The following is a 20,987-nucleotide window of genomic DNA, read 5'->3' on the forward strand; positions in this document are numbered from 1 at the left end:
CGATCAAATTCATGGCGTGACAAAACATTATTGACTGAGAATTGTAGTGTGCAGAAGAGAGGAAGAGAATCGAAGAGGACGAAATGGAACAATAATAAGCCATACTCCATTGTTGCCACTGCAAAGTTCTGTTAAGTCTTCAGGTTTTCTCCTCTTCATTCCTACATTTCGTGATATCACTTTTTCTGAATTGCCAGTGCCAATATTAGGCAAAGCAAAGTCGAATTCGAAATCGAAGTAAAATGGGCGCACAGAAGAAAAGCGGCGCTAGGGTTTCCGAGGACCCCGACGAACTGGTGCGGGTTCCGTTGCAGGCCGTTCTATTGGCTGATAGTTTCACCACCAAGTTCAGACCTATAACGCTCGAACGCCCCAAAGTAATCTCCCAACGCTCTTTAATCTTCCACCGAAACCTGCATTTTCCGTTTCTTATTGACTAGCTTTCGGTTTTCGTGGTTTTGAAGGTGCTGCTTCCGCTCGTGAATGTTCCGATGATAAATTACACGCTGACTTGGCTCGAATCCGCCGGCGTCGAAGAGGTTTTCGTATTCTGCTGTTCTCACTCGAAGCAGGTTATTAACTACCTCGAGAAATCAGAGTGGCTATCTCAACCGAATTTCACGGTGACGACTATAGAGTCGCAGAACTCTGTCAGCGCCGGAGATGCTCTCCGCGTAATCTACGAGCGCAATGTGGTATGGCTTCTTTTCGACTCTGGTTTTAGTTTTTGCAGGCTCCTGCATGGATACAATAGAAAAAGTGTGTTGCAAGGTTTAAAAAAATTGATATTAGAATTGTTGTTAAGCAATGGTTGTTGTTAATTAGGATTGGTTTTCAGCTGGAGTAAATAGTACCTGCACTTGCTGCTTTTAGGTTGTGATTTAATCATAAATTGACATGTAGGATGAGTTCGTTAAAGTTTAGAATTGTTACCTTGGAAATCATATTTTCCATGATTTTTATTTATTGACAATGTAACGATATGTTCCGATAGTGCATAAATGTTAAACTCTTTCAGAATTTGCATCTTGTTTTTTGTAAATACCCTTAACTACTCGTAGTCTACAGTAGACACGGTTATTGTAATTTTACAATTTTGTTCCTTTTTACCACAAACAAGATATTGGAGTTTTAAAGCATAATAACTATCCATGACTATCCTCTTATTTTTTAATTTAAATTTATTTAAAGAAATATATCTTTACTATGAAACTTTATTCATGCTCTTTTTATAGGGTTTTTAAAAGGAAAACTTAAAACCTTACATGTGAGCCTCTGCCAGTCTATAGTAAAATTAATGATTTACTGCATTTAAAAAAAATATTTACTACTCTTTCCACATCATGCCAATGCTTGCAGTCTGAGTTGTGACTTTTGAGTATTGTATAGTAACACTTTTGAGTTACTTGTTATGTTGAAGATACAAGGAGACTTTGTCCTTATCAGTGGAGATACTGTGAGCAACATGTCGCTTACTCAGGCACTTCTAGAACATAAAGAAAGGAGGAAGAAAGATAATAATGCAGTAATGACTATGGTCATTAAACGGTCAAAACCTAATCCAGCTATCCATCAATCTCGACTTGGTACTGATGAACTTTTTATGGCTATTGATCCTAATACCAAGCAGCTTGTGTATTATGAGGATAGGGCAGACCAATCAAGAGGGACACTACAGCTTGACAAGTCATTGCTTGTTGATAATCCTTCGCTCTCTCTGCATCATGATAAGCAGGTTGAACTCTTCAGATATTTCTTTTAGTATTCAATTTTACTTCTTCTGAAAAAAGGAATTCCATTGCTGGCACTTATTCGTAAAAAAAGAACATCACTAATTCCTCGTCCAAATTGTTATTTTAAATTCATTTCATGAAAAATTTACTGTTTAGCAACAACGAATTGGTTCCACTGATGTTTATCACATGACTGGGTGCCCTGGAATAATCTATTGATTCTCAATTGAACATGTTACCTATCTAAGTTGTTTTTCAGTTGGTTAATAAACTATTTACTGTTGTTATTATATCTTTGCTAGTATATTGTGGGTCATATCTCTGGCCTGTGATTACCTTTTTAATTTTTTTGAGCTCATTAAGTTAGCAATATCTTATCTGCAGGATTGTTACATTGACATCTGCTCGCCAGAAGTACTAAGCCTATTTACAGACAATTTTGACTACCAACATCTACGGCGTCATTTTGTCAAGGGATTGCTTCTTGATGATGTAATTTCTCTTCCATGTGCTAAATTTAGATACCTTTTGTTTTGGGACTATGGATCCTGTAATAACTTTCTGAAGTTCTTTCTTAAGTCCTTCTTGGAAGGAAAAACTTATCCTTTCAATATTTTTGTTATTCACTTAACTGGCAGAACACATTCAAACTTTATCTCCTATGACCTTTGATATTCCTTCAGAGGTGTCATGTTGATGAGTACATATTAAACTCAGTCCTTTTTTGTATTGATCATGTGTTTGCATGTGTAAGATCTTGAATAATATCCTACTTCCATACTCACTTTTCCAACAATTTTTTTTTTGACATGCCTTGGACGCATGAACAGCTAATTAGTCTGATAAACTTATGCATTTCTTGTCTTTGAATCTTTCTGTATAGCTCATCATTATGTTCATCTATAAAATAAATATTCTTTATTATTCTCTGTACTCCATGTAAAAATTGACCTTATGTTTCTTTCAGATAATGGGGTACAAAATTTTTGTTCATGAAATCCACTCAGACTATGCTGCAAGGATTGACAATTTCCGAAGTTATGATACCGTCAGCAAGGATATAATTCATAGATGGACATATCCACTGGTTCCAGATGTGATGAATTTTGGCCATACTGCGACTAAACTTGAACGACAAGGAATGTACCGTGCTTTAGGTATGGCTGGAATCTTTTGGGTTAGGTGTTCTTGGTTAGCTGTGCATAATATTACATGATATGATGTACATTGAGTCCAGTTTCAACTTTCAATCAATGATTATGTTTGACTGTTTGCTTGATATTGCTCATTCATTTGCTCTACAAACAAGTTTTGTTGTGTCAAAACTACTTTTTACAAATTTTATCTATTTTAATACATTGTTCTGTTTTGACAATTTTCTCTCCTTTCAGAAATATCACAATCACAATCTGCTGTTATTGGCCCTTTCACTGTCATTGGATCTGGCACCAAAATTGGGAATAACACTAAAATTTCAAGTTCCGTTATTGGTGAAGGATGTAAAATTGGGTCAAATGTTACCATAGAGGGATGCTATATATGGGATAACATCATCATAGAAGATGGCTGTAAACTCCAGCATGCAATTGTATGTGATGGGGTGATTATAAAGTCAGGGGCTGTTCTGGAACCTGGTGTTATTTTGTCTTTTAAGGTTTGTATCCTTCTACTATCTCTATACCATGCTTGTAGCCATCATTTCTTACTTTCAAAACGGTTTTTATATTTTACCACAATAGTTATGTTGTCATTAAATCTGAGCATCATGTACCAAAACTTGGTTTATCAAGGAGCATCGTTTTTTTTATGTTATGTAAGGTCTTGGATTCATTTTTTTTTTTCATGAAGAAAATAGGCTAATTTGCACATGGAATTTATCTCCCTTAAGTGGGCCCACCAGACTCAGATTACTTGAGCCCGAAGTGGCTTCCAGAATAAGAGGGTTTCAAACCGAAAGAAAGGCTTGAGAACAATTGAAGTGTAGTCTTTAAATTTTTTTCTTAGCCGGTGTAGTGCACAGACAAGTGTTTAGTTATATAATTCAGATTCGAATAAATAAATATCTTTATCTATATGACATTATATTTTGGATTTACAATCGACAGTTTAAAGATATAAGATTTTTTAAACTATTTATGATTTCTTTTTAAAATGGCAGTTGAAATTGAAGAGGTAAAGTAGAGTTAATTTGCTATAGGAGTGGAATTTCTATTTTTTTTTCTTGTGCTCTATAGATGTGAATCTAACAATTTACTTTCATTTTCTTGATCGAGATTATGGTCTAATAAAAGTTCACTTGGCTTCTTGTTTATTTATTTCAATTAGTTACTCTGAGATTGAAATATGTTGATTTTTGTCGTCAATAATCCACGATGCATACACCTTTTGATGTATCAACCAATTTTATGCTTCCAGGTTGTAGTTGGGCCAGAGTTTGTTGTTCCTACATATTCGAAAGTATCTCTTTTTCAGCAGCCAATTGAGGAGGACAGCGACGAGGAGCTTGAATATGCTGATAGTACTAGTGGTATTGCTGAATTTTTGTGAAATTTTCAACTATGCCGTGGTGATATATGCTGATTCTTTATTCTCCTTGTATTAAATTAAATAATTAGCATTGCAAAATTTGATATTGATAGCATATTACATATTGCCTGGAGTTAACAAATCCAAAGTGACAATTCTTAGGTTCTAAAACTAAAATTATTAGCACTGGTAACTTCGCATGCCTTAATTCAAATTTGTTCCATTTAATGTTCCAAACAGGTATTTTGAGCCTGTTTAGCTGCTATACTTTAAGTACGAGTTGATTTGTTGATTCTGTTAGTCTATAAAAGAAAATTCTTGTGGTGGAAATTTAATATAAATAACTAGTTTGATTGGAATGTGCTTCTTTTATGTCTGTCTACCTATAAATTTATTTCTTGAAGGGGGGGTTTGTAAGTGTGTTTGGATTGAACTGGGGTTGACTGTGAGTGAAATCTTTGTTGTTTTTTTTTGGTTTGATGAGTCAATATGTTGAAGTAGTACACTAGGCTCTGTTGGTCACATGGATAAGTGACACTATTATGCTTTGTTGAAAACCGAATAATGATCCCATTTAGATCTAATTATATATCTTTTTTAATTGTTTCAGTTTTTATTGGTAACCAATAATTATTAGGGAGAAGAATATTGTGGAAAGACCAAAATTTTATTATGATAATTAAGGATCTCATCCTTAATTGAAAAATAATCAGGAGATACATGCTATATGCATTTTGTTCATATTATTTTCATCTGTTCAATAATATGATTCTGTCTTCTCGTCAGTTTATTAATAAAAATACATTTTAATAAAGTTGAGGACCTGAGTTGGTAAGAAGAATGCAATTTATTTGTACCTGTTTACAAACAATGACACACTTTGTGTTAGTTTGACTCATAATTTATTTGTCATAAAACGTTTTGGTCCTGAGAGAATACTGCACTCAGTGCTGTGTATTGATTGTAGCTTCTATATTATGTTAAGTTATATGCATTTATACTTTTCTTCAGTGCTGTGTATTGATTGATAGAATAAAAGCATAAACTAAATCTTTCATTACTTTTTTTCATGTATGCAGTCATAGGCAGCCAGGTTGATAAATCAGATGTAGAGATTGCTTCCAAAGTATTGGAGACAAATTTTAGTGCTGCTTCGCAGGTTAGTCTCTATATGGCTTTTGGATATGAATTTTTCACCATTATCTCAGTATGCATTAACAACTTCTTGGTATGCATATTCTATAATTTTTTTAAAAATTAAAAAAACAAATTACTATTATTTAACCTCAACTAAGACCTCACAAACTAGTTTTATAGAATTGAGTTATGTTGAAATAGAAATTAATAGAACTTAAATATTTAATAACACCGGTTTAATCACCAATAATACCAAGTCATGAATATTTCCCATCAACCACTATCCCTTAAGCAAAAAACTACTTCAATTAATTAGACATTCAAGGCAAAATACATCTAATTACACGGGAAATGAGTAACTGTCTCATTAACAAAGAATTTACAATACAGTAAAGGTTTAAAAGAGATTTAACAATTTATACATCTGAAATAGGTCCATATTTCGTATAATTAGGACTATATGTGTAGATCCATTTCGGATGTTTTGATTACAAGGGGATAATCAGGACTACAAAGATACATGCTCTACATTAATGTTCCGAGTACTTATCCCCACGTTATTGTTTTGACCCTATAAATAAAAATTGTAAGTTTCTCTCCCTGAAGGTGAATGAGCAAATTTAATGCATTTTGGTGCTTAGTTGAGCTAATTTAATGCACCTTGTCCTTGAAGACAACTAACCATGGGGACTAAATTCATTAATTTGCTTGTCTAGGGACTAGAAATGTATATTCTTTATGCATAGGGTCAACACAAGCTAGTAATTTGGGCTGGTGACCTTTCTGTCTCCGCCAATAGTCTTAGATTTCAAATAAAAAGTAAAATTATTTGATTTTCTCTTGTTCTATCTCTTGCTTACCACCTTTAATATAGCCTTTTACACTAGTTAGTTGCAATAACAAAATAAGTTACTAATATTGATAATAAAAAAATGAAATATCATGATACTACTTTTTAAGAGGGAGTACCGAAATGAACCCCCAGATTTGGTTAGGGAATTTATTGTTTCTCATTACACCCTTTTTTATTGATCAGCTAGGTGTGGGTGGGGCAGGTCATGTTTGGTCAACATGTGAAGGTGGCCTCGAAGAAGAGTGGAGGCACTCAGTGGCACCTATTCCTAAAGATAAAATTCTGGAGGCAATCAAAACTATGGAAGATGATATAGAGTTTGCTCAAGATGACATTCTTCTTCCACCTTCTGGAGAGCTGAAACCTAATTCTAATGATTCAGATGATGATGATCATGAAGATTCTAGAGATGACTCTTATTACTTTGAGAAAGAGGTTCCAATTTTCGCCTTTAAAACCCTTGTTAGATGCATTGTGTGGATATCAGATTTTAAAACACTCCATCATTTGCAGGTTGAAGCAACCTTTCTTAGAGCTGTGCATGAAAACATACAAGAAAGCCATTTGATCTTAGAAATCAATTCTTTGAAGTAAGTAATACATTTAAATGTATTAGTAAAAGTTGAATCTAGACTCATACCGTTTCATCTGATTCTCACAAAAACATATAAAGGAATGGGTTCTATTATCAAATTTTGAAGTCCTTTTTTCTATATATTTTTTGTAATCATGGTATTGGTACGGATTATTCATTGTTGGGATCAATGACTAATACCGATGGATACCTCTTTCCAACATGGTCTATTCCATATCCACAGTGACATCACCAGGATACCAACAAAATTTCATAAGTCTTTGTCATGTGAAAAAATTGTATTTATTTCTCTTTCTTCATGGATGACATTGAGTTTGTGTTTAGGCAAACAACTTAATCTCTTATTCAATAATTTCATGACATGGGAGCTTATATCACATAAAATTACTGAAATATATATGTAGTCTAACCATGAATAGCAATAAGTTAGCCATAAAAGGTTAATAAGTTGTTTTTGTGCTATACTTGAGTGGGAATTTGGAAATGGAAAAGGCAGACAGTGATTGAGGGTATAATTTCTTGAATTGTGGGTAAAAAGCTGGGGGGAGGAATAAAATGACACCATTAATTGTTATATGTTTTCCATGGAAATATTAGAATGTCTTCTCTAGACCATCCGACTTCCAACTGCTCTTGTTCAGATGTGAGAATTGTCTCTTGTTTTCTCTAGAAGGCATAATATCTTCAGCAATCGTGTATCGAACTATTTTTATTGTGCAAGTTTGATATTTTATAATATGGTTACACTTTAAACATGCATTCTCTGGTTCTTAAGTTGTAGTAACACTGGCTTTATTTATGTGGTAGGTTGTCATACAATAAAGACACTTCTGATTGTGCTGGAGCATTATTTTATGCCATGATGAAGTATGCTTTAGACACCCCCCATAGTTCATCTGGTGAGCTTTTCCTTTTTTCTATTGTTACATAATCTTTTTAATCTTTCCCACCTGTTTCTTTATATAGGATTCCTTTCTTATCAAATTAAATTATAATATCTTGTGGAATTTATTTTAGAATTTGAACATTCTTGGAAAACATTGAGCATCTTAGCCTTGTCAGAGAATGCTATTAACAAAATATACAGAATGGTTTAGATAAATTAATCAACTGGAGGCTTTGTTAAAAATTGAGTCAAATTGTATTTAAAAGGGTTAGAGGAAAAATCAATTTACACTAGACTGTTTTCATAGAGTCCATTGGTGTGATGTGATCCATAGAGCTGACTTCTCCTACTGGACTTTGTTGCACATCTGATTTTGCCTTTTTGTCAAGTTGTGAAGGAATTGATTGACATCTAAAGTGCTACTCATTTATAATTCTATATTTTTGTTTATTATTTTTTAATGGTTGTTTACTGATTTTATTATTGCTTGGGATGAATATTTTTCAGATGGTTTGCTTCAAAATGTTCAGGCTGTATTTACAAAGTGGAAAAAGGCTCTTACATCCTATCTGAATGGCAACGATGAGCAGGTTCATCTGTCAATTCTCTCTCTTTTGTTTACGAGATTCATGTTCACTTGTGTAGCAATTATACTAGAACACTTACCGTTAATCTGGTCAATATTTTTTCTTTATTTTTCACTGCACCATTCTGTAGAATTTATATTTTTATTCTCATGATTTCATCGTTCAATTGCCATTTATAAGGCTTCAGGATATGAATTTCGTTTTAAAAATTGTAAAATTAAACATGCAATTCTCTGCTTTTGATTTCTATATGTAGGCTGGAGTACTCTAGCGTTGCTGTCACATTCTCTTACCAATTAAATATCTACACTGGCATGCATGGCACTTTATGTTCTTCACGTGATTTTTAACTTGTTTTGGACTATACAAACTGTTAGTTCTTGTCTGCTGCTAAAGTTAGGATTTATGTGGCAGTATCAAATAAAATCTCTTGTGGATTTGCTGCTGAGCGATCTTTGAGCTTGGTTATTTCATCTTATACTTGTATTTCGATGGTCTTTAAAACTATTACTCGTTCGGTAAAGAAGTAGAGAAGGCAAAAAGATCTTTGATTGTGTGAAACCAGTATCACTTAATTAGTTTAATCAACTTTGAGTTGTTGTAGAGGATCTTTATCATTATGAATTACTTTTGTGAGTTGTCTAATGTTTTTGTGAATAATAGAATTTTACTGAATTTGTACACTATGTGGTGCCTTACTGGCTAACTAGCCCTCTGCTAATCTGTTTTGAAATTTTACACCAGATTGAAGTAATACTTAAATTTGAAGAAATGTGTTTGGAGTCGGCTAAGGAGTTTGCTCCATTGTTCACAACGGTATGCTTATTTTCTTTTAGTTAGGTTTATTGACGTCTTATTCTGTTTGTGGGAACATCATGCATAGAAGTATAAATGTGGCCTTTTATCTTTCACAAATTAGGCTTGTTAATATGCGATGTTTTCATTTAACATCTGATAGGAAAACTAAATCAGTGAACTCAATTTCAAATAATGTGATATTCTTTTGATCAAATAGAAATTTGTTTAATATCAGTCATAATAACTTTTGCATTGTTGTTCTGTCTAAAAAGTAAATCAATTAACAATGTTAGGAAATGAATTTATACGCAGAAGAAAGGTTTAAGAAAGTTGTCATACTCTCATTCTTGTGTATCTGTTTGAAGCTTCAAAGTTATGTGACATTGAGTTTTTGTCATTTTAACTGTGTAGCCTTTTCTTTTTGATGTTGTGACTTAATTTCTGCTTTCAGATTTTGCACCACTTGTATAATGACGATTTTGTAGAAGAAAATGCTATTTTGAGTTGGGAAGATGAGAAGAAAGATGCTGATGAGGCAGATAAAGTTTTTGTTAAGCAAGCCCAAAAGCTCATCCAAGTAAGCACCCATTGTTTGTTTTTTCTCACTTACAGAGCTAGGTTTTATGCTACCTGCGTTTTCACAATCTATAAGATGCATTACTTTTTGGGGTAAGCCATTTAACGTTTCATGTTGTAGTGGCTAAAAGAGGCACCCGAAGAAGACGATGATGACGAGGAATGAGATAGGATTTTTGAGGGCACTGTCATCCCAGCAGCTTAAAAGGAACTTCAGTGCATTCATATACGCTTTCAAATGGGTAATTATTGACGAGTTTCTGTGCATATTATGTGGAGGAATTAATTTTAAGAAATATGAAAGCCTTAGAAGATCGTATCCCTCGAGTTTCAAGAGCTAGCTATCTATACCTTGTACTCACTTACCTGTTAATTTTTACTCCCTCAACAGGTAAAGTGATGAAACTTTCGAAATTGATATTTTGATTCCTTCATCATTGCTGTGCTCATGCGTTTGAGAAATACTTAGGTGAACTGTAGTAATTATTAGGACAAATGTAAAAAAACTCCTCCAATTTTGGGTCATGTATGAATTTAATAATTATATCTGGCTTCCCTGCATAAGAAAAAAAGCTAGCATAGGTTTGGAAAGAATTAGGTATCATTATTTACTTCATCACGAATATCTACACCTATTCGTTATTTCGCGTTAATCGAGTAATTTTCGGTTTCAAATTATAATTCTTTGATAACATTATGAACTACTAGTGGAGAGGACATAGTCCTACACTTTTTATAGCCATCAAAATAAAAATAACAGTCGACCAGACACTTTTCATGAAAAAATGTATAACTTAAATTCATTTATACATATATCTATATATATACACACGTTCAATGAAATAGTTATGGACTATTTATCAAATTAATGGCTTGAATTGTTACAAAAATTCAAGCAGAAAAGTGAGAACAATCTTTGATAAAGAACTGGGTGGAAATTATTCTCTGTAGTTGTTTTTTTTTTTCATAATAAAGACTTCTGTTAGAGCCAACTATTATAGTTATACCCAAATATGATTTTATTATATACATCAAAAAAGGCTTCTCAAAAACAGTAAAGAAAATTTTATCTTCTTTGTATATTATGCAAATTGTACACGATAATTTTGGAAATTTCTATAATAGTTTTACTTACAATTATTTTTTGGTTAAATTATTTATTTGGTTCCTCTAGGTATATATTTCACCAATTTTATCTTTATATTTTTACAAAACCCATCCTTTCGATTTTCAAATTAGCGTCAATTGGGTACTATATATAAATTGGCACGAACAATGTTATACAATAGGGATTAAATTGATGACAATTTAAATATCTAAGAACTTAATAGAATCTTTTAATAAGACAAGTTACACAAATACGTGGAACAAATACTTCATAAATGACATAATTAAATCTTTATTAAAATATTTGCATTACGTTATGTGATGAAAATAATATTTTGCGGGTGTAAATGAATCTCCAGGTTAGTTGTATATTTTTATTGCTAGGAATATTAAATACGCACCTAACACATTTTTATGATTTGTTGCTTTGAAAAAGTGAGTTTTATGTCATCTTTAAATTTTACTTCAATTAAGGTTCTAATTATTGTACCCGAATAGTATATAAGGATTGAAAAGTAATACTGGTGCTCATTATGTTGTTTTTTAAGTCTTGTAAACAATAAAAATAAGGAAGAAACATGTTTCAAGAGAACATCTAAATTCCTTTTTTAGTGACCATACTATTATACTTTATCTGATTTGGTATACTATTAAAAGCTGAAATTAATTAAATTAGCATCAATATTATTCCTTAAATTTATATTTTTTGCGTCAATTAATCAAATTGATCAAATTTATACTAGTTTAAAAATTAAAGTTTGGTGACCAAGCTTTTTAAAAAAAATGAAATGTTTTTTTTTTCTTAATTCTTAAAATGAAGTGTAGTCCGTAAGTCTTTATCAAAATCCCATGCACTAAATTATATTTCAGTAAATTAAGAAAATACACAAAGGAACTAAATTAGTTTCTTCTCCATATTTTGAGTGGGTGTAAAAATGCTATTCGTGTGGAATTGAAAGGGTGCAAACTATATACACTTTACTTTTGAGTTAAGTGTATATGTGAAGTATATGTGAAGTGAAACAAAGAAGATGAGAAACAGTATAAGAATATCATTATTTTTCTGATTTTATTTCACATATCATCTCACGGAGCTTATTATGATTAAAATTCACTCAAGTAGTGCCTTCATAATTCAATCCCAGAGAACAACCATCACACAGAGTCTCCATCAGAAACCAGGGCCTGGGCCCGGGCCCGAGCCCCAAGGCCCAGGAGGAGGAGGAGGTGGTCTACCAAAGATTGGGCCACAACAAGTCTCCAAGAGACAGCAGCAACAGAGACAATAGAAACTGCGATGAAAAGAAGTTTCGATGAGAATAGTGAGGAAGAAAAGAATGAGAGAATGAAAGAATAAAGGAAGTAAAACTGACCAAGAAGATAGAATATTAGATATACAACCGCAGATACCAGCGGAAGGTGGAGGCATGTCTCTTCTTCTTTTCTTTCTTCACTTCACTTTCAATATTTATATGTATATAAGAATTTTGGTCACAGCATGAGTGAGACTGGCAAGTCAAATATTTGTTGGGAGACACGTTTCTCATCTCAACTTCAACTGTCCTTCTTTCCTAACTCCAACCTGAATTGTAACTAAAATAGGTTTAAAATTTTATAACATTTAAAATTTTACGTCAATTCACAATTCACATTATATTATATTACAAGTTAGATTTTGTGAAATTGAATTAAATTTAAAATTTACTTTTTAATTTATAATTATAGAGTTTCTTTTTTATATTTTAAAAATAGTACTTGGAATTTAGGTTATTTTAGATCATAGTTTTTTTTTTAAGTTAAGTTAAAATGAGTTTTGTTCAATGAAAATTAATTATGATAAATATTTAAATTGAAGTAGACAACGTTTATTTAATAACAAAATTAATATTTTAAATGAAATGGTTCAATGAAATCATTCACGAGAGTTTTTCTCGCAAATTGATTCCCTTATTAGTGTTTAACCTTTGGCAAATATCTGATTTGTTGTGATAAATGATTGAACATTTTTTTATGTTGTTATCATATTTATTGTTGTTATTATTTTTGTCTTGATGATTGATATGGATGTAGGAATGATTGTGCATGGCAGTGACAGAAGAGAACGGAAAATGATGTCTTGGACACAAAAACGATATGTGTAAGGGATTTGTTGAGATGTGAAATCCTGAAATAGGTTGTGAGAATGATTTATAAAATAAAATAAATGAGAAGTCATAATAATTAATGTATTATTGTTAATGTTGGTGGTTGCAGATATTGTTGTGTGGTCTATGGTGAAGAACAAAACATATATGTTAAATCAATACATCGTAAAAATATTCAAATAAAGTATAATTTATTAAACTACATCACTATCACTAACCCTAACGGATATTTGTAATATGTATCGTGTAGCATGCTGAAACATTTAATATATTCTAATGACAATTTTCATAAAATTGGCTTATGTGGACAGTTCAGAAAGAGAAATTAAAGTGAGTGGTAAATTGAAGAAGCGAAATTAGGGTTCGTGGAAGAGGCGAAAATCAGGTGCGGAGAGGAAAGAAATCTGGATGCGAGGAAGAATTTGGGGATAACGATTGAACAAATTAGGGTTCGAGGAAGAAGCGAAAATCATTGAATCAATATATTAGGGTTCGCGGTCTCCTTTGGTGCGACAAAGGTTCGTCGCTGTGTTCGTAGTGGGACGAAATCGAAGGTAAGTTTTCTGGTTTTTTTATGGATTGAATGTCCCGTTTTACTTATATAGTATTGTCTTTGTCGGCGTTGGTATTATTTTTTGTGTTATTCTGTCTGTGTGTGTTTGTAATGGTGTGTGACTTGTGGTCCCGTTGCTTTGTGGTGGTCCCGTTTGTTTGTGGTTAGTGGATTGTGGTCCCGTTTTAACTTTTTTGGGGTATGGGATGTAATATGTATTGTATATGTGGGCATTGGTTGTGCGTCGAGTAACTTGGAATATGTATTTTTTATAGGTTTGGGATGTGTGACGATAGATTTGAGGTGGTGGTCCACCATGGGGGATACTTTGAAAGGAATGAAGGTAGGTGGAGTTATAATAATGGGTTAACGTCCACGTTGGCGTGTGACCCAGATAGGTGGAGCTTTTTTGAAATAATGGGAATACTTAGGGAAATGGGTTATGTAAACATTAAAGATTTGTGGTATAATGTTAGTAGCTCAGAGGTATTGGAGAACAACTTGAAAATTTTGACTGATGACATGGGTGCAATGCAAATGGTTAGAATTGCTAGAAGGAATGGGCAGGTTCATATGTATGTTAATCACTCAATTTGTGAAGCTGAGGTTGTGGACAATTTTTTGGAATACTTTCCTGAAGAGGTGGTTGTAGAAATAGGAACTACAAATGTTGAGGTCCAGGCTGAGGTGGATGGGCATAGTGGTTGTGGCGATGGAGATCACATTAATCCTGTGCAGGATAATAATGTTGTCCATGAAGCTGAAATGCAACAGGATAAAAACGTTTGTGATATGGAATATGAATTGGAAGATGACGCAGATAGTCACCATAACATTAGGGTGGAGCCACAAACTGAATTTGAGGAAACTGGAGCTGATGTAGTAGTTGAAGGTGATGAAACTGGAGCTGATGGACTAGGTGTAGATAAGGAAACGGGAGCTGATGCAGAAGTTGAAGGTGATGAAGGTGGAGGTGATGGAGTAGGTGTAGATAAGGAAACTGGAGTTGGTGCAGAAGGTGATGAAGCTGGAGGTGATGGAGTAGGTGTAGATAAGGAAACTGGAGTTTGTGCAGAAGGTGATGAAGCTGGAGATGATGGAGTAGGTGTAGATAAGGAAACTGGAGTTGGTGCAGAAGGTGATGAAGCTGGAGGTGATGGAGTAGGTGTAGATAAGGAAACTGGAGTTTGTGCAGAAGGTGATGAAGCTGGAGATGATGGAGTAGGTGTAAATAAGGAAACTGGAGTTGGTGCAGAAGGTGATGAAGCTGGAGGTGATGGAGTAGGTGTAAATAACGAAACTGGAGTTGGTGCAGAAGGTGATGAAGCTGGAGGTGATGGAGTAGGTGAAGGTGATGAAGATGAAAGTGGATCTGATCTAGTTGATGTTAGTGTCCATTATGAGGACAATTTATGGGAAGGAAATGGGGAAGAAGATAGTGAGGATGATGATTTAGAATTTGATTGCAGTGACCATGTTGATATGCGAGATAGGGGGTTATCTGATGATGGGTGGGAATCAGATGAAATGTACAGCGATGATCTAAGCAGTGATGACTCATTGGCAAGTCGCACCCAATGTAAGGCAAACTTTGGGACCTTTAAAAGGCCCAAAAGTATGGTCCAATACCAGTGGGAAGTTGGAACATATTTTCCAGATAAAGAGGCATTTATAGAGGCAATAAGGACATATGGAGTGCAATCTGGAAGAAGGCTTAAACTTCAAAAAAATGATAAACGTAGATGTAGAGTGATATGTTTGGGTGGAAAAGGGAAGTGTTCTTGGTTTGCATATTGTGCTTATATGGCTGAAACACACATATGGCAGTTAAGGAGAATTAATGACAAGCACAAGTGCAGCAGAGAATTCAATGTGAAAATGCTTAATGCTAAGTGGTTAAGTGGTAGGTTGGAAAACACATTAAGAGACAACCCAAGTTTGAGGGTCGTTGATATTCGCAATAAAGTTACTAGGAAGTGGAATATTGCTGTGACAAAGTCCATGGCTCGTAGAGCAAAAACACTAGCTGTTGAGCAAGTTGATGGGTCATTTGTAGAACAGTTTAGTAGAATCTATGATTATGCACATGAGATTCTTCGTTCTAATCCTGGTTCTACAACAAAGGTCAAAGTGGAAGGAAATGAAGGCGAAAAATATTTCAGCAGGTTCTACATGTGTTTAAAGGCCTGTAAAGATAGTATGATTTCATGTCGCCCTTTCATTGGTTTAGATGGATGTTTTCTGAAACATAAGTATGGGGGTGAACTTCTTACTGCTGTTGGAAGGGATGCCAATGACCAAATGCTACCAATTGCCTGTGCCGTCGTTGAAGTGGAAAATAAGGACACATGGACATGGTTTTTGGAGTTGTTAATTGATGATCTTGGGGGACCAGATATCTGTGCAGCCTACACATTCATGTCAGACCAGCAAAAGGTATGGATACTATTTTTGCACAGTTTTGTTATGTCCATTTACTGCTGATATAATTGGTGGTCTGCCTTAATTGATTTAATTGTATTATGCAGGGTTTGTTACCAGCCATTCAATCTCTTTTGCCTGGGGCTGACCAAAGGTTCTGCATGAGGCATTTATATGCAAACTTCAGGAAGAAATTCCCGGGAAAGAATCTGAAAGCTTTAATGTGGGAAGCAGCTCACAGCACATATCCACAACAATGGGAGAAAGTCATGAAGAGGATGAAAGAAGTTAACAACGATGCTTTCAAACATCTGTTAGGAATACCCCCTAGGTAACTTTACTCAACTATGCTGAAACTAATTGTGAAGCATTAATGATTTCTGTGTGGCTCTTCTACAGGTATTGGTCAAAGTCAAGGTTCATCCCCAGACCTTTGTGTGACACACTCGTCAATAACATGAGCGAGGCATTCAACAGCGTAATTGTACAAGCAAGGAGCAAGCCAATAGTGTCCATGATGGAGGAAATACGTCTTTATATGATGCAAAGATGGGCTGAGAATCGATCAAAGGCAAAATCATTCAAAAACTCAATATGTCCAAGAATCAAGACAAGATTGGACATTGAAACAAAAAATTCCACGAATTGGATTCCCAGGTACATTTAATTTGTTGCACACTCATTTTGATTTAGCCACCATTGCCTCATTTCTGATTTAAACCTGTATTGAATTGTCATACACAGCTGGTCAGCAAATCAGATTTTTGAGGTTAGGCACAAATCATTTACTGGGGAGAAATTTGTGGTGAACATAGACAGCAAGCACTGCACCTGCAGGAAGTGGAGTCTAACAGGGATACCTTGCTGTCATGCAGTGGCTGCAATTAAGTTTTTGAACTTAAGTGAAGAAGATTTTCTCCCTCATTGGTTCAGAATCTCAACCTATGAAGAGACCTACAATTCCATCATATACCCTTGTAATGGGCAGAAAATGTGGACTGAAACAGAATTTCCAGATGTATTGCCCCCTCCTAAACGAATTCTACCTGGAAGACCCAAAAAGAAAAGAAGACTTGAAGCTTGGGAGATGAACAAGAATGGGAAGCAGATTACAAAACATGGCATGACTAAAAAATGTAGCATATGCAAACAAGTTGGTCATAATCGAAAAAGCTGTCCCCAACAACCTGAACCAGCACCACCAACTCAGCCAACACCATCAACTCAGCCAACACCATCAACTGAAACAGCACCACCAACTGCAACAGCAGCAGGAAGTCAGCCAACACCACCAACTGAACCAACACCACCAACTCAGCCACCACCACCAACACCTATGACTGAACCAACTCAGTCATCACAACAGCCACCACCAACACCTATGACTGAACCAACTCAGTCATCACAGCAGCCACAACCAACACCTATGACTCAACCTACTCAGTCATCACAGCAGCCACCACAATCATCACAGCAGCCACACCCATGCCACCTTCCAATTCCTCGTCCAACCATACCCAATACAAGGCAGAAACTGCAGCATAGGAGAGGACGTGTGTGGAAGCCATGAGGATGACTTATGCTTTTTTTTTGTGCTGCACGATTTGTTTTGGAGCTTTGATGTATTATGCAACTTTTAGATTTCTAAGTCAAGAATATTATGCAGCTTTTAGATTTCTAAGTCAAGTATGTTTTGTCCACTTTTAATTTACATGTTTTACATTGTAAGTTCAAAAATCCAAAACACTATTGGATGTCTTTTGTGCTGTAACAGCAAGTACAATAATGTGTTTCTATAATATTGGCTTATGATTGAAAAATTGTCGTTATTGAATGTTTGTACAACCAATGAAAGCTTCACTTCCCCTCTGTTATTGACAACATCCACAACACAAAACAACCTTCATGTTAGTTGCAAACAATTATTGATCATCGAATCACAGAAAAAGGGTGATGGATCTAACCTTGTAATTAGGACAACCCCAAAATTGCTTTCCACCATTTTTAGTAGTTCGAGCTGTTCGTAACACAGAAACTTCTCCACAGTTGCATATGGGCGCTCCACCGTGAGACAAAACACCACCACCATGATTAGATAACCTTGGATTTTGCGTACCCCACGAGTTACAGGAGCAAGATGAAGAAGAATGGCCCCTAGACATCACTCGCAATTAGGGCAAATGCTTGCCAAATGAAGCTGAACTTCACCACGACGAAGAAGACAACTAAATTAGGACAAATGAACACTTCTATCTCCATAAATAACCTTCTTTGCCACCTCATTACACCACATTGATGACAAGGTACTCAGGACTTGCCACGTCCCTGTTCCAAACAGACACAATGGCACTATTCTGACGCCGTTTAACTAAAACTAACGGGAGGGGCCATTTTAAACTGTTTTAACAAATTGGGGGACTAAATTGAACCCTGCAAAAAAAAGAGGACCAAAATGAACCTCGCATATAAAGTAGAGGACGAAAAGTCTAATTAAGCCCATAAAATTTATTTCCTTGAATTAATCCGGTAATATATATATATATATATATATATATATATATATATATATATATATATATATATATTAACAAATCCATATTAAATAATATTTTTTACAAAGAAGTATATATTTACAATAATTAATTCCAATTTTAATTTCAGAAACAAAACTTAATATGACCTAAATTAATAAAAAAATATTAAAAATGTATCCTAAAAATGTAATTACATCTTAAAAATATAAATACCTAAATATTATTTTAAAAAAGTATAAAAAAAACAAGATTATAATAATTACAACTTTCATGATGTCATAACTTTCTTTTTAGTCTAACTAAATTCTTCACCCTTATAATAACTTCTCACACTAAGATAAATAAAAAAATAGATAAAGTTGTCATTTGGATCACAATTTTTTCATAGTAAATTCATTCCCAAAGTTTTTTTTAGGTACTACATTGATAAATTCAAAATAAATTTGTATTATTTGCAGTTTAATTAGAATATCAATAAACTAGTGGTTTGAAATTTGGTGAAATTGTTAAAATAATCAGTGAGCTAATAAAATTTGTCAAAAATTAGTCGTAATGCATAAACATATAATTTAACTTAGTTAAAAAACTTTTAGTGGATAATTATAATGAGAAAAATAAAAATCGATTTGAGACTTGTATAACATATTCTTGTTTTGAGGGAAATAACGAATAATATAAGCTTTTGAAACTTAATATTTGCATAACGTATTCCTACTTTGAGAAGGATAATATTTGATGTGAAATTTAAGACTCTTGCAATATGTATTATTAAATATTATAAAAAATCAGCGTGAAGCTTTGAGATTCAGAATGTATATTATGAAGTTATGCTTTATATTTTTAACTCTTATATTATATTAAAATATTATTATATTTATTTACTATTATGGTTCAATTTTAGAATCATTGATAAATATATCCATATTTTATTTAATAATACTAAGTATCCTTTGTTTATTGTTATGCAGATATGATTGGAAAGATGATCAAACATAAAAGAAAAGATTTATTGTAAATAAGATCAAATCAAATTAATTAAACAACCTTTCTCAATAAAGAGGTAGCAACCATATTTGGGGGTCGTTATAAATATCTCGATATTAGTATTCAATTTTCATAAAAGAAAATAAGAGAAAAAAACTATTGTTCCATTTGCACATCTGATTGGCATGTGATTAATTAGTCTTCATTCTTCTTAAATGTCCATTTTTCAATAAAAAGTTGTTGTCATTTATCATTTTTAAAATTTTAATTTAATATATATTTTTTCAATTATATAAGAATATAATAATATATAAATGTATGCAAAAATAAAAAATATATAATAGATCATTCTTCAACCTTCTACCGTGCCATGTATTATTACATCAAACAGAGATTTAGCAGAGTTTTTATTGATAATTAATTACATAACACATATAACATCATATATATATATATATATATATATATATATATTCTTTTAGAACTCAAAGCTGGTGAACATAAAAGATAAACATTGGGAACTCATGGAGGCCCACCTGGGCCTCCACGTGGGCCATGTCGACCCCCAAAGCAATCCTCTAGTAACCAGCAGCAGCACAAAAAGCTCAAGCTGTCCCAAGATGAACGGGTATGAAAACAAAACAAAAATAAAAAAAATTAGCTTTACAACTGGTTCTGATTAAATGGGAAAAATACACACATTTTAAGACCCACAATAATTTCACTAAAAACCAGTTTAAAATGACCCTTTCTGTTTCATACTGATATCTGTAATTAAATTTACAATTGAAAAAGAAAAATTATTAATTCTTCTAAACTAACTTATAAATGATAGAACATAAAATTTCTTTATATGCTTTATCTTTGACATTTTCCCACTTTTATATTTCAATTTCATGCATTCATATTATCGGTTAATAGGAATTAAGCAATTGTATTCAGTTAATCCTCTGTAATAGCTTAAATACTGGATCACAATATTTACTTACCAAGAGTTAATAAGATCGCAAAACCCACAGAAAAAACCTGGGCCTGGTGGGCCGGGTGGACCCCAACCGGGCGCTGGCCCTGGGCCTGGGCCTCCTGGTCCCATTATAAGCAATGATTTTTTTCTTTGAGAATGTGTGATGAGTTCCTGAAAAAAACAAGGAAAAAGATATATGTGAAGTTTGAGTTCCTTGGAAATTTATAGGACAGAGCATGAAATTAACTTAACCTGGAAGCATCTGTGTGGGTATATGTTTATATATTTGTTCACTTTCTTCCAACTAATCTTCCAATTAATTTTAACCTAACTTTCAAACCATCTTCTACATCGCATTATCGTTGAAAATACTTGTAGTGAAAGGTAGTTACTCAATAACTACAACTTTGAATTTCAAAATCTGATTGGTGAATGATTCATCTTCCGTATGTTCTTCACATAATCAGTTCATCTTAATTTTAACAAGTTCAATTAATTATTTAATGGAATTTCATATTGCTTAACTCACATATTTACGCAAATACTGAACGACTCATAAGAAAATATAGGTTACCCAATTTTTCATAAA

General features: G+C 33.6%; 2 protein-coding genes and 1 long non-coding RNA gene across 4 annotated transcripts; 2 read left to right on the top strand and 1 right to left on the bottom strand.

The window, feature by feature from the left end:
- Window positions 1-7: 7 nt before the first annotated feature.
- Window positions 8-10,235, top strand: LOC114188273 (Trimeric LpxA-like enzyme). Of its 2 annotated transcripts, XM_085674530.1 has the most exons (16): window positions 13-130; window positions 210-377; window positions 465-695; window positions 1,421-1,735; window positions 2,118-2,225; window positions 2,701-2,890; window positions 3,125-3,387; window positions 4,149-4,260; window positions 5,339-5,418; window positions 6,433-6,684; window positions 6,763-6,839; window positions 7,652-7,743; window positions 8,238-8,320; window positions 9,062-9,133; window positions 9,567-9,692; window positions 9,813-10,235. In XM_085674530.1, exons 2-16 carry the CDS (start codon window positions 243-245, stop codon window positions 9,855-9,857), a joined length of 2,181 nt encoding a protein of 726 aa, XP_085530656.1. In that variant the 5' UTR covers window positions 13-130; window positions 210-242; the 3' UTR covers window positions 9,858-10,235. The 2 variants fall into 2 exon arrangements, with proteins under 2 accessions (XP_027932667.1, XP_085530656.1); XM_028076866.2 differs by having other exon boundaries at window positions 8-377.
- Window positions 10,236-11,830: 1,595 nt separating this feature from the next.
- LOC114189070 (uncharacterized) lies at window positions 11,831-12,368 on the bottom strand. Its single transcript, XR_003605548.2, has 2 exons — window positions 12,172-12,368; window positions 11,831-12,090 (listed from the first exon to the last, which is right to left on the bottom strand). It is a non-coding gene; the product is annotated as an uncharacterized LOC114189070 (long non-coding RNA).
- A 2,952-nt stretch (window positions 12,369-15,320) lies between these two features.
- Window positions 15,321-18,249, top strand: LOC146885875 (uncharacterized). Its single transcript, XM_085674178.1, has 4 exons — window positions 15,321-15,931; window positions 16,024-16,247; window positions 16,316-16,573; window positions 16,661-18,249. Exons 1-4 carry the CDS (start codon window positions 15,374-15,376, stop codon window positions 17,484-17,486), a joined length of 1,866 nt encoding a protein of 621 aa, XP_085530304.1. The 5' UTR covers window positions 15,321-15,373; the 3' UTR covers window positions 17,487-18,249.
- Window positions 18,250-20,987: the final 2,738 nt, after the last annotated feature.

Source organism: Vigna unguiculata, chromosome 6 (assembly GCF_037176805.1).
Source record: "Vigna unguiculata cultivar grain cowpea cultivar isolate G323 ecotype 2 chromosome 6, ASM3717680v1, whole genome shotgun sequence".
Lineage (NCBI taxonomy): Eukaryota > Viridiplantae > Streptophyta > Magnoliopsida > Fabales > Fabaceae > Vigna > Vigna unguiculata.